At 53.7% G+C, this 12,779-nt stretch overlaps 1 protein-coding gene across 6 annotated transcripts in view; it reads right to left on the reverse strand.

Moving 5' to 3' along the window:
* Nucleotides 1–510: 510 nt before the first annotated feature.
* The window catches only part of SPTB (spectrin beta, erythrocytic), a 128,354-nt gene continuing 116,085 nt past the window's right edge, over nt 511–12,779 (reverse strand). For 2 of the 6 annotated variants that reach the window (XM_047861359.1, XM_047861360.1), the window contains 4 exons: nt 6,447–6,697; nt 3,958–4,131; nt 3,674–3,716; nt 511–3,560 (listed from right to left, as the gene is read on the reverse strand). In XM_047861359.1, coding sequence (XP_047717315.1) covers nt 3,393–3,560; nt 3,674–3,716; nt 3,958–4,131; nt 6,447–6,697 — 636 coding nt within the window. In that variant the 3' untranslated portion in view covers nt 511–3,392. Of the gene's footprint in view, nt 3,561–3,673; nt 3,717–3,957; nt 4,132–6,446; nt 7,078–11,618; nt 11,725–12,779 lie in introns of those variants that run through there. The other 4 variants (XR_007152765.1, XR_007152766.1, XM_047861361.1 and 1 more) reach the window with 4 other exon arrangements.

The raw sequence follows: 12,779 nt of genomic DNA on the forward strand, positions 1-12,779 counted from the left end.
TTTTCCTTATCTACAAATCGAAGGAAATGGATGATGTCCAGCTTGTCAAACTCCCTCAGACTTTTCAGGGGGTAGGGCCTGGGAAGTTGCAGTGAACACCTTCCCCAGGTGATCCGTAACCATCTAGGCGTGATGGTGAGCCCTGAACCAGCTCACTGGTTCTCACTACCAGTGAGAATGGTCAGTGGAGCCTTTTGAAAAATGGCGATGCCTGTTTCGCCCCTCTGGAGATGTGAGGGCCACATCTCCTCCCTCATGTGAGGGCTAAGTGAGGGCCAAGATCTCTGTCCAGAGCTCTGTGGGGGAAAGGCTTGCTGAACGCATGAATGAGCAAGCGCTCTCGGTCTCAGGCAAGGCACAGCTCCTGGGTGGTGGCCTAGGATTTTCCAGGGACAATCCAGAGAATCTGTCCCTTTGTCTCCATGGTGATACCCACTTGCTCAACTACCCCTCCTTGGTCCAGTTCAGAGGGAAACAAAACCAGTCAAATCAGTGAGAAAGATGGAGCATTACTGATTTATTAGAAAAACTAGTAAATGGGTTTTCTCTGGTTGGTGGAAGCACATTTGAGCAGGTGGAGGACAAGGCCCCGCTGGCCCCAGGGCCAGCCCCAGATCGCGTGGTCTGTGCCCAACAGGGCTGCAGTCGTGTGTAGCTGCCTCCTCCTCCCTTGTGTCCTCCCTGAGCTTGCTTGTCCAAAGGACCAAGTCATATGGTCCTGGATCCCTGTCTGCTCCCACTAAAGGGAGGGGAGAGAGATCCAGGACCAACCTCGGGGACCCTGGTTGCCCTCCAATAGGCAGGAAAGAGAAATGGTGTGGTGGGGACGCTGGGCCTTCCACAAGCTTCCTGTTACTCGTGCTAGTTGTGGGGGCTGGGGGGAGGCCTGAGGACCCTCCATACCCGCCTCGGCCAATCAGTTCAGGCAGGGGGTGAAGGGGAAAGAGAGAGGGAAGGAGGACTGCCTGACCATGCCCAGAAGGAGCTTCGTGTAAGCTGCCCTGGGGAGGAAGCCTGTTATGCTGGTGTGGACAGGAGCTGTGTCAACCTAGTTTGGGAATACCATTAAAAGACTGCAAAGTAGAAAATGTAAGGAGAGGAAAAAGAAACCTTGCCAGGGCGCCAGGAGCTTAGCCCCAGGTGGCACAGTCTCCCAAAGCTGGGCTCCTGTAGGCTCAGTCCTGTTGGTTGAGTGCCTTGGGGCTTGCGTGATGGGAGAGGGATGTGTGGGGAGCTGGCAATAGAGGGGCCACATGCAGCTGGCTGCCAGTCTGGGGGACCCGGGGTGGTGAAATCCTACCTCTTCCTTTGGGATCCTTCCATTCTTTGGACTATGGAGTCACTTGCTGGAAATGTCTCACCTCAGTTGCAGCTTTGGCACACATGGAGGGGACAGGGTGGTCCTTGGTCTCCCTAAAGATTGGCCCAGGGAGAGGAGGAAGATTCTTGCCACTATCTGCCTTGGAGCAGGACATGCCCTCAGATGCACTAGAGGCCTTCTTCATCACCAGTTGAGTATGGTCACCTCACTGCCTCCTGCCTTGGTTTCCCCAGATGGAGAAAGAGGCTGGTGAATGGTATATACTAGCTTTCCTGTAGATGCAAAGAGGGATGCAGGATTAGATGCAGAGAGGCCAAGTGAAGACCCTGGCTCTAAAGGTGGGGCCACCGGATCTGGGGGTGCTGGGCTCTGTTGGAGAACTTCCCTCCTGTTCTTGTCTGCTGAAGTTAGCTTCCCCTTGGCAGGGTGGTATTGACCTCTAAGCTGTGCCTGCACTAGGGGCTCCTGGGAAGGCCTAGTGACTCTGGATGCCTACCCTTGGAGTTGCTACGTGGGCCTCACTCACATCCAGAGGAATCATCTGGGTGTGTCTGAGCCTCCTCATGGGGAAGGTAATGGAACAGCAGCCCCTGGGACTTTTATGGTCTCTTCAGGGGTAACACCTGCTGCCCCCAGCATGACCCCTTTTTTGGACCTAACCCCAGTCCAGATGCTGGGCTGGCACTGTATTGCTTTCAGGGTGCTGGAGGAGATCCTTGTTGGAACGAGTGCCCTCTTCCCTCCAGAAGTCTGACCTTAACAGCATGGGGAAGGCTATCCCTGGGAAAATAGGTTGTTGCAGGCCTCCTTTAGGCTATGCTTTGGGAAGGGGGGAGGGGTGTTGGACGTTGGGTGACCTCTGCACCCATGTGACTTTCCCATGACCCAAGGCCAGGACCTTCAGGAGAAACGGAGCAAGGGGTGCCATACCCTCAGGGCCCAAACCCAGCATTTGTCCCAGCTGTCCAGGGGTTGTGTTATATGGGAGGTAATACCCAGGTATGGTTCCTTTTGCCACCCCAGAGTGACAGGTCATGAACTTTGCTGTCCGTCCAGCCAGCACCCTCAGATGGTACCAGCGGCAGACAGGACACACTGGGCATTGGGCTTTGGGCTGCTTTGCTGTAGGTGCTGGGGCATTTTTCTTGTATCTAGGAATCTGTACTGTCTCCCTGAGGGGCCCTGGGGCTGAATCGTACTGTGCTGGTTTGGTGGGGAGGGTCCTAGAGTGGAGAGGCAGAGCCCTGGGCAGTGTCCAGGTCTGTCTGTCTCCTTCACCTCTGAGCCTTACGCTGCTCTGTTGTTTTAAGAAGACCAGCTTGAGAGCTTTTACCTCCCTTTTACCACCTGTGGTGGTAGCAGAGGGCACCGGAGGCAGCCTGAGGCCCTTGCATATAAGACCCACCAACCTTGGACTGCACCGTTTTTTGTTTGTTTTGGTGAGAGAAAGAAGAAGGAAGGGATCAGGTGGCCCTTGAAGTGAGAGTCCCAGTTCTGAGGAAGCCCAGTGGGGAGGAGGCCCATTGTGTCCTCTGGGTCCCCAGGGGCCCCTTGCCTAGAGCTAGAGCCCTGTGTGGTTACCTGAAGCTCCTTCCTCATGCCCCTAAGGGGCAGGTCAGGCGTTTCCAGTGTCCTCTTCTCTTTCCCTGGCTGTGACCAAAGGGGAGGTGGCCCCAAGCAAGATCTGCTTTGGGAGTGGGCAGCGTCTGAGGAACCTCTTCTCTCTTTTCCAGCTTTTATGGGGCTTGGGGGTTGGAGGGCCCTCATACTGGAGGAGGGGTGTGGGAGAGGAAGGCCTGTGCCTGGGAAACCGTTTCCTGCCACAAGGGTCCCTGGCCTTCCCCCCGGACCGGGACTGCACGAAGGCGGAGGCAGGCGTCAGCCGGAGGGCGGAGGCAGGGATCGCGGCACAGCGGGCCCAGGCCACCGGATCGCAGGCGCAGGCAGGCGCAAGCAGCGGGTGGCCCGGGCGGTGGGCTGCGGGGAGGACCGGCCCGGGCTGAGGCCCGAGGCCCCAGGCGCCCCGCCAGTCCCTGCACAGCTCGGTCCTGCTGGCAGGGCTCCAGAGAGGCTACTTCTTTTTGGGGAAGAAGCTGAATCTCTTCTCCTTGTCTTTCTTGCCAAGGCTGGCGTCGGGGCCGGTGATGGAGGGCAGGGGCAAGCTCTGGGCCTTCACGCGGATGCTCTGGGATTCGTTGATGGCGGTGCTCACGCCCTGCAGCCAGGACAGCATCTCCTCCTGCAACGCAGAAGGGTCATGGGCCACAAAGGAGGGGGGTGCCCCTGGGACTTCTGAGGGAGCCACCTGCTGCTTTGTCAGCAGGAGTCTGGGCTAGGCTGCCCTGTACTTACCTCATCCTTGCCATGGAAGAGCCACTCGCTGCCATTGCTCAGCCTAGGACAAAAAAAGGTTTCCTGCCATGTGACTACCTCTGCCTGGATAGAGGGCTGGCTCATCCCACAGACCCGAGCCTCCCCCTGACCACAACCCTCAGAGGCAGGTAAAAATCTGGACCATCAGCCTCTTTGATTTGAAAAATGCTAGGCCTGGAGCTGATCTCCTACAGGGGCCCCTATCCAGCCACTGATGCCAAACTAAGCCTGCAGGGAATGGGCACGGGCCAGGAGGGCCTCACCTCAGCTTGAAGACATGCTTCTTCTTCTTATAGTTGGCAGCAATCTCACAGATGGCGTGTCTCAGGGCCAGGGGTTCCTCCCCATGGTAGGGCACCCCCAGGGCCAGGTTCTTGGCGTCCTTGTAGAAGGTCAGTTCACTGTTCCGGAGAACACAGTACAGGTTGCTCCAGGACCTGTGGAAACAGGCAGGCAGATCCCCCACGGTCCGGTTATGACAGCTCTGTAATGAATTCTAGCTTTACCATTTTGTAAAAAATTAGTAGACTAGGGGCGCCTGGGTGGCTCATTTCGTTGGGCGTCTGACTCTTGGTTTTGGCTCAGGGCATGATCTCGCAGTTTCATGGGTTTGAGCCCCACATCAGGCTCTGTGCTGGCGGCATAGAGACTGCTTGGGATTCTCTCTCTCCCCCTCTCTACTCCTCCCCCACTCCTGCTGTCTCAATCTCTCTCAAAATAAACTTACAAAAAAAAATAGTAACACATTTTATGGTTAAGAAAGGAAATAAAAATCATCTGCCTGTAATTCCACCATCAAAAGCTACTGTTAACATTTTACATATTCTAGTCTTTTCTATTCACACATTCACATTTTCTCCTATTCACATATATAATGAAAATTGGGTTATACTGAATATTTAATTTCATATCCTGCTTTTATTTATATCCTTTTAAGATTAACACTATATCATGAGTGTTTTCCCATATCCTTCAAATCTTTCCCCAAAATAATTTTGAATTGCTATCTGGTATCCCACCATATATACAAATAATCCCTTTATTGGTGGGCCTTGTAATTACTGGAAATTCAAACAGTGCAGTTTAAACAGCAATGGGATAAACTTTCATGCATAAATGTTTGCTATAGCTCTGATATTACCTCGAGATAAATTTCTAAAAGTAGAATTACTGAGTCTAAGACCAATAGTGTAAACTTAACCTTGCAAAGCACTTGAGCATCCATTAGCATGTTTGATCCTTACCACACAACTGTGAAGTGAACAGAGCAGGGTTTTGTCGATGGAAATATGCACGGTATACTGCACCAGCACTTTTTAAAGATACACACTTGTGCAAATCAAGACTCAGCTGATGTTTGGGAGATGAGCTCATAAGCTAATGTGTGGGCTGACCTGAGCTCCTTGACTGGCCAATGGGAAACAGGTTGCCTTTTTACCTCTCAACAGTAATGAATGCTGGGAAACATTAAGCTTTTCTTACTCCTCCTCCTCTTCCTTTGCCCCCCCCCCCCCCACCGCCCGCCTCCCAACCCCCATTGCTCTCTTTCTCCTCCCTCCCTTTGGAAAGCAGGAAGGTGAAGAATTTGGGGGCACATGGGGAAGAAGGACTGCAAGTTCAGAGAGAGAACTTAACCTGTACTGTACAAGCTGGCTGCAGAGCCATTTTTACAGAGCCCAGCTTTCTGACACCCAGAGGGAGATCCTCCAGGAAGGGTCAGGGACCTTTCCTCTAGCCCTCACCACCTTCCTTAGCTTGTAGCCCAAGTAAGGCAGTTGCTGAGAAGGAGCTGGGTCTTATCCTGCCTTAAACAAATGACTTAACTTCTCTGAAATTCTGTTTTTCTATCTGGAAAATAGAATCTTCAATAGCACAGAGCAGTTGTGAAGATTTTAGCATGGTAGGTGCTCAGTCAATGCTAGTTTCTCCTTTTCTGGTGGACTCTGTATAAACAATAGACTTCTTCAGGGTGGTTGGTCCCCCAAATTCATTTTTGAAATTTGAATTAGTTTTTTAGCCTGTCTCCCCAGTACGGGCTCTGTATGCAGCCCTGGAGCCCTGGGAATGTGGCTGCTTCAACCTCTCAAAGCTGTCCTGTGTCCCTGGGACCCTGGAAAGCTCCCCAAAAAACAGAGGCCCCCAGGGACCTTGGGTAGAAGCAGCTCTGGACAGACCGAATTCAAGGACATAACTGCCTCAGGGCCAGGAAAGGGCACAGCCTTCGAATGAGTTCCTCAGGGTCACAGAATTGCTGTATGACAGCACTGGGAGGGACCTCCAGAAGGCATGTATGCCAACCCCATTCTTCCTATTTTACAGTGGGGGAAACTGAGGCCCAGATTTGTTAAAAAGTGGGACTTGGTCAAGGATATGTTGTTACTGCCAAGACGTACCTACCTGTTACCCAGCCCTGGATTAAGAAAAACTAGTATTATTGAGAACCTACTCTGTGTCAGGCTCAGTATCTGTACCCAAGAGGCATGCTATCATCATCGTTATCCCTGTTGTGCAAACAGGGAGACGAAGGCTGAGTAACTTGTATGAGGGTGTAGGATTTGAACTCAGGACTGGAACTGAAGATAGGCTTTTCCCATCGTGCCAAGTAGCCCCTAGGCTGGCCCAAAGAGGTGCTCAGACCAGAGACAAAGGGCACCCTCTCTCCCAACACATACCCATGCTGCTGAGGCTCTGTTGGTGGAGAAGTCCTTGGGAGCCGCCCCCCCTACCAGCAGGTGGCCCCTGCCTCACATACCTGTTGGATGCCTTCTTATTGGGCCCCTCCAGGTCATGCTTTCGGCCCAGGTAGCCCTCCATCTGCACACTGTACCCGTGGTCCCGCTGGGCTGGCAGCGTTGTAGGTTCGTCACCCTCGCTCAGAGGCGTGTCCAGGACTTTATAGAGAGGCTCGGTGGTGGGCCTCTCATCCCCACTGGATTTCTCCTCCTGTGGCCCTGGAGGGGGTGGCGGCTGCAGGTCCTGAGGCCACTGCCTCTCTTCTTCCCCCTGCTCAGGGTCATATGGGAGGAGCACACCTTGCTGGGGGTTCAGACCCAGGGATGGCTACTCGGCAGGATTGGGAAGTCTGAGGTCCCCTCCTGACCTTGCTTCCTTACTGCTGTGTGCCTCCTGGTTTTCCCTTGACTTGCTGAGCCACCTGGTCTGCTTCTCTTAGACCCCGCCCATGCCTCTGGTTCCATTCCCACTCCCTCACCTTTCAACATAGTGACAGGAGGTTCTTAGAATGAGCTGAGGGGCCTAGGTGATGATTTCACTGCTGGGGGTTTCCAATGCAGCTGGCAAAGCCCCGGATCACTGCTGGCTCCAGGCCCCCCACCCCTGCTTCAGCAGAGGTGCTCCGACTCCAACTGAGTTGTATATAGGCTCTGGCAAGATTGCATAAGAAAGGTGCTATTCAACTGGAGCGTTGGATGAACTCTGCTGGTACCTGCTCTGGCTAAGGCCCCAGAGCTAAGGGGTCAGGCCCTCAGTCCCCCTACCACCTTACAAAGGGAGAACCTAGATCCTCCCGGGTCAAGGTGCAGGACCAACTGGCCCTGCTCCCAGCACTGGACAGGGATTTGTTGCGGGTAGGGCAGTGCTTCCTAACCCTGGTTGCCTTCTACAGTCCCCAACTTCAACAAAATACACCCTGGAGTGGGGTCAGCACATTGGTATTTCTGAATAAGCTTTTCATGCTCTCTAATGAGCAGCTGAAGTGGAGAATCCCCAGGTTAGGAGCCATCACTCCAGGGAAAAGCTGTGGCTTTCACCTCTCTGCACTTCCCTTTGCAGGGTGGGGTGCTCCTGCCCCTACCTAGCCCAATGAGGGGCCTCCATGCCCAGGAGAAGGGGAGCCGACCTATACCCCAGCCGACCTATACCAACGCAGAGGCATTGGTGATCTGCCTTTGTGCTCTGTTGCAGAAGAGGGGAGGATGGATGAGGGTAGCAGGGGGGCAGCCAGCCTCTCCCTGCCAGGTAGGGCACAGAGGAGTGTGTGCCAAATGGGCACCAATGCAGGCAGCCTAGCTTGAGCCATCTGGCTAGGACCCTGTCTCCAAGGCCTGACTATTGGAGACCTTACAGCACCAGGTGGGAAGGGTCCTATGCCACGTCTGGATGCCTGAAGGACCAAGGACATCACCCAGGAGGATCAGAACCTCCCCACGCAGTAGAGACTGCCCCCTTTTCTACTCCCTACTTCTTGCCCCACAACTGAAGGTGGAGGCCTGGAGGAGCCAGAGAAGAGCAGAGACCCTGTGCTCCCCATTGTGGGTCCTTTAGACCATGGATCAAACCTGAAATAGAGAAATGGAGGATGAGAGAATGTGGACATTACCCTGGATAGCAGATTGAAGGTTTAAACTGAAACAGACTGGGTAGGCTTTTCAGCAGATGGAAGTGACCAAGGGCTGCCTGAGATGGTACGAAGGAATGGAAGGAGAGGCTCAATGGAGAGGTCTGAGGCAGTGATTGGAGGAAAGGTAAAGCTGGTCATGTTTGTATTCCATCAAATTAGGACAGTCCAATAAACAGTTTTAAGTTGGTGGTCCAGTAAGATCTCATTTAAAGAAAGGATAACATGACTGAAAAGTTTGAAAACCACTAACCTAGTCTACTGCCTTCAATCTACAAGGAAATCTATTCTCAGAGAGGTTAAGTGACTTGCCCAAGGTCACGCAGCTAACAGGTATCAAAAGAGCATGCACTCCAGAATTAGAAAACCTGAGTTTTTATCACATTGTTAGGTCTTTCATCTTTTCCTTAGAGCCCCTTGAGCGCTGTGACTGGTTCACACTCCTCTTTACACATCTGCAGTACTTGTATGTTCAAGTGTCTGCAGTGAGCTAGCACTGGCCACAGGGATTTAGAGGCCTCAAAGCACTGCCTGGGTCATCTAGTAGGGTACAAGGGCAGAGTTGGCAGGGATGAGCCTGGGAGCGGGCTTTTTCTTTGGACTCAAGCCAACCTCTGACTTGGGTATAAAGGTTGGGAGGCGGATTATTAATGCAGAAGGTAAAGCCTCTTTCCACCCCCTACCTCTCCATCTGGCTGCACTGCTCCCCTTCATCCTGGGCCAGGGTGTTCCTTGCACCTGCCATGGGGTGTCAGAGAAGACCCTCTGCCACGTTTGCCTCTCACTCAGCCTCTACCCTCCTAGGACTGGTTTTACTAGGCACTGTCCACATATTCTTCCTATACTTACATTCTCTTAACATTTCTGAACTGTCCTCTGGGAAAAAAAAAGGCAGATTTTTCCAGGACTGCCTCCCAACTTAATCTCAACCTTTCTTCTGCTTCCTCCTAATGAGTGCCTGACCCACATCCCCTAGCAGGTACGTACATTCAGAGGACCTGGCCTGTGTGATCAAAAGTTAAATGGCCAGGTTACGGGTTTGTTTTAGAAAATGGGAGTTTCCAATGTATGCAAACATTTCGTCTGTGCCCTTGACTATTCATGTGGAATAGACTGCCCTGAAGGCCAAGGCTGAGAAGGAGCTGAGGGTGAGGGTGAGGGGTAGAAGTGTCTGGCGGCTGCTGGCTGCCTCCCAGGCCCAGAGCTGGCAGCGCTGCTCTTCTGGGCTAAGGAAGGAGCCACAGATGAGAAAGATGGGGCATGGTTTTGGCCAGAGGGACCTTCCTTTCCCAGGCTCCAGGAGGAAATCTTCGTGCTGTCTTCTAAAAGGAAGTTGGGGAAGGGAGGGGAGGTGGTGACTGTCGTCCTGCTGCTGCCCCCCAAAACCGTGCCATACTTTCATATGGAGATTCTGCCTTGCCCTACAGGGGAGGGGCTGTGGCCCAGAGCTGGCTACTTGTGTGGCTGTAGGGAGAGGCAGGTTCTGCCGAAGGGCCCTGGAGAGATGGTCTAAGAGTCCATTCTGTCCTCTGTGTTGTAAGGTGGAAGGCCTGCTGCTTCAGCCCTTAGATCACAAGGACGATGCACAGATTATAGCTGCAGTGCTGAGGGTGCCTAGCCTGGAAACACCACCCACCGGAGTTGGGGACACTCAAACAGGGGGACTGGAGGAAATTCTAGGTGTCAGGCTGGAGCAGCTGGGAGTCTAGACTTTAAGTGGAGGTGACAGCCTGCAGGAGAATGGGCCAAGGCGGGGGCTGGGATATAGGAGGGTGCTGCCTGTAGCATGGAGGTTTGGGGAACAGGTGGGTGAAGCAGGGGCATCTGAGAGGAGGGCGTGTGAGCCGGCTGCTGGGATCATGATGTCAGAGGAGGGCAGGGGGCAGGCAGCATTGGCTGCTGGTAGGGGACATCAGGGGAGGAAAGGCACAGGCAGGAGAGGCTTTTAGGATGTCTGAGGATTGCAGTCAAACAGGGAGAGGCCCGGGTTCCTGACGGGCAGGAAATGGCCACCTTTTCAGGGTCTTTTCAGCTTGACTTTTTAGCATATTGCCTTCCTAGGAAGCTGCCTTGGGCAGGGGAAGTAGGCAGAGCCTTGAGGGTCTTCTCCACAAAGGAGGCTCAAGAATAGGAGAAGAAGGGGGACAAGATGGGTGCATTTCTGCTCTGGACTAAAGGAGATGGAGGTGTGCTTCCATGCCCGGACGGGGGTGTAGAAGACAGCAGACAGACAACTAACACTCCAGTCCCCGGGAGAAAAATAACCTGGCCTGTGACCACAGGGTGTTTTGGAGTTTCTAGAAGATGCTCAGTGAGCCCAGATGTATTAACAAGCAAGGAAACGCAAGTGAGGGGGCTTGTCCCTAAAGGAGATACTGATAAGCGAGAACCAGGGTGTGAGGGTGCACCCAGGAAGAGGCCATTCCTCCTTGTGGTGCGATCGTCTTGCCTGCTGATCTCATGGCAGGGACTCAGCCCAGAGTGTATACGTAGGGGTATCTAGGGAGAGATGCTCCAGGAAGGCTGGTTTGGGAGGGCTCTGGCAATGGGTGTTAGAATTCACATGGAGGATGCTTCATTTAAGAAGATGAAGGACTGTAGTGAGGAACAGACGAAACATGAAGACTGGAAATAATCTACTAGGTGCCAGATGTTCTACCTACATTCTCTTCCGATCCTCACAGTCTGAGGCAGGTATCATCCCTTATCCCTATTTTATAGATTCGGAAAAGTGGGGTCAGGGAGGAGTAACTTGTTCAGCCACACATCTAGTGAGTGAGGAGTTGAAGCAAAGCTATCTGGTCCCTTCCTCCTACGGAATCCTGCTGCAGAAGGGGCGGGGTACTGTTGCTCCAGAGGAGAGCACCCAATGTGGTTCCTGCTCTGCATTTGTAAGACGAGTCAGAAAACACCTGAACGGGCCAGAAGAGGGGCTTGGTGCTGGACGACACCTACTGCTGGATGCCTTAGGCAACCAAGTCGTGCTTCAACTGGGGTGGAGGGAAGCTGGCCACTTCTGCAGCCGAGAATTGCACTCTCCCCCAGTGTCTGATGTCTGGATGCTTGTCCTCTGGGTAAGGGGTGGGAAGGACTGTGGGCAGGCAGGTTGGGAAGACTGTTCAGAAGACAGCTGTTTACAAGAGAAGAAAAAGATTGTTGAGTTGAGAGCAGCCAAAGAAATCAAGAGATGGGAACTCAGGGCGAGCAGAGACAAATGCCTCCAGAGGGAAGGCAGGAGCAGCTGGGGTGGAGAGATGGGATGAGCCATCAGTCCATCTGAGATGACCACTGGGAAACCAGGGAAGATGACAGGAGGAGCCACCAGGTGAAGTGAGGGGAAAGGAGAGGGGAGTGTGCAGGGTCCCCTCAAACAGGGAGGGGAGGATCTGGTCCACCGCCCTCGTGGATGGGAGGCTTCCTTGGGAGCGGTCTTCACCATTCCTACCACCGGCTCTTCCGGGCCTGCCCTGGAGAAGCTGGTGGCTCCTCCATCCTGCTGTGATTCGGAAAGACTAAAAAGAGTTAGAAGATGCCCGCACCCCCCCCCCCCCCCCATCCAGATCTTACGCCCAGTGGTCAAGTTGGCAGCTTCAAACCCCTTTTCTGAGATGCCTCCAATGTTAACGGAGTTCCGTCCTGAGTCCATCAGTATCTGGGATGCTCTGAAACACAGCTTGGAAGGAAGAATGCAGAGGCAGCCTTTGGAGCAGCCAGGCCAGGAAGATCACATGTGCCCACAGCATGGAAAGCTGGGCACACCCAGTGGTGGACACAGGTCCAGAAAGAGCCTGGAGTATCAGGGTGCAGTGCCAGACTGTAGGCAGACCCCTCCCCGCCACCCCCCACACCCACTGATTCAGGCATCCTGGGGAGACAGGGCCACGCCCAGGTTTAGGGGAAAACAGAGACCTTTCCAGGTCCCTTCTGCTCATTAGGAACAAATAGGATTCGCACAGGCTGAAAAATGCCTGAAGCAGCAAGCAGTTCCTTTGGGCCTCACGGGGCGGGGAGAAAGGACTGGAACACTTGCTCGGGCAAGAAGAGACACAGCTGCTCCACACATCCCCACATCCCTTCCATCCAAGGACGTGGAACCTGGCCTCTGGTTGCTGATTACAGCTTCAGGCTGCCTGCCAGGAGGGCTGTTCTGAGGAGAGCCTGGGGGGTGGGTGGTGGGGGTAGGGCGACAGCTGCTGGAGCCAGCCAGGCACCTTCTGAAAGGTATACCCGCTCAGCTCCTGGGGCACGTCCCTCCCATTTCCAAGCGCTGGTTACTGCCCTCAAGCTGCGGCAACCTCTGAAATTCTGGAAGGGAGAGGGGAGGGACCTAGACTCCCCACATTTACCCCTAATGAGATGCCCGTCCTCTCCCAGGCAGCCAGCTGCAGGCAGTCTTGGAAGGTCATGGTAAGAGTGACGTCTGTGAGCTGCACTTGGGTAAGAATCTTTCCTGACAACCTGATGAAGGGACCTGATAATGACCAGCACCCAGCAGTTGCTTTCCAGAGTAGTCTCAAGTTCCAGAGGCTGACAGGGAACAACCACGTGGTGAACACTGAAGACTGCCTCTTTCTTGTTGTCACAGCCCCTCAGAGCACCAGTACCTCTCAGGGATGCCATTCACATTGTCACAGCTGTCCCGTTGGGAGAATTCCCCAAGCAGGCCCCAATTCCCACCCCAAAGCCAAGAACTGGATGCCATGCACAGAAGATATCCCAGCACTGTTG

Source organism: Prionailurus viverrinus, chromosome B3 (genome assembly GCF_022837055.1).
Source record: "Prionailurus viverrinus isolate Anna chromosome B3, UM_Priviv_1.0, whole genome shotgun sequence".
In the NCBI taxonomy this organism is placed as follows: domain Eukaryota; kingdom Metazoa; phylum Chordata; class Mammalia; order Carnivora; family Felidae; genus Prionailurus; species Prionailurus viverrinus.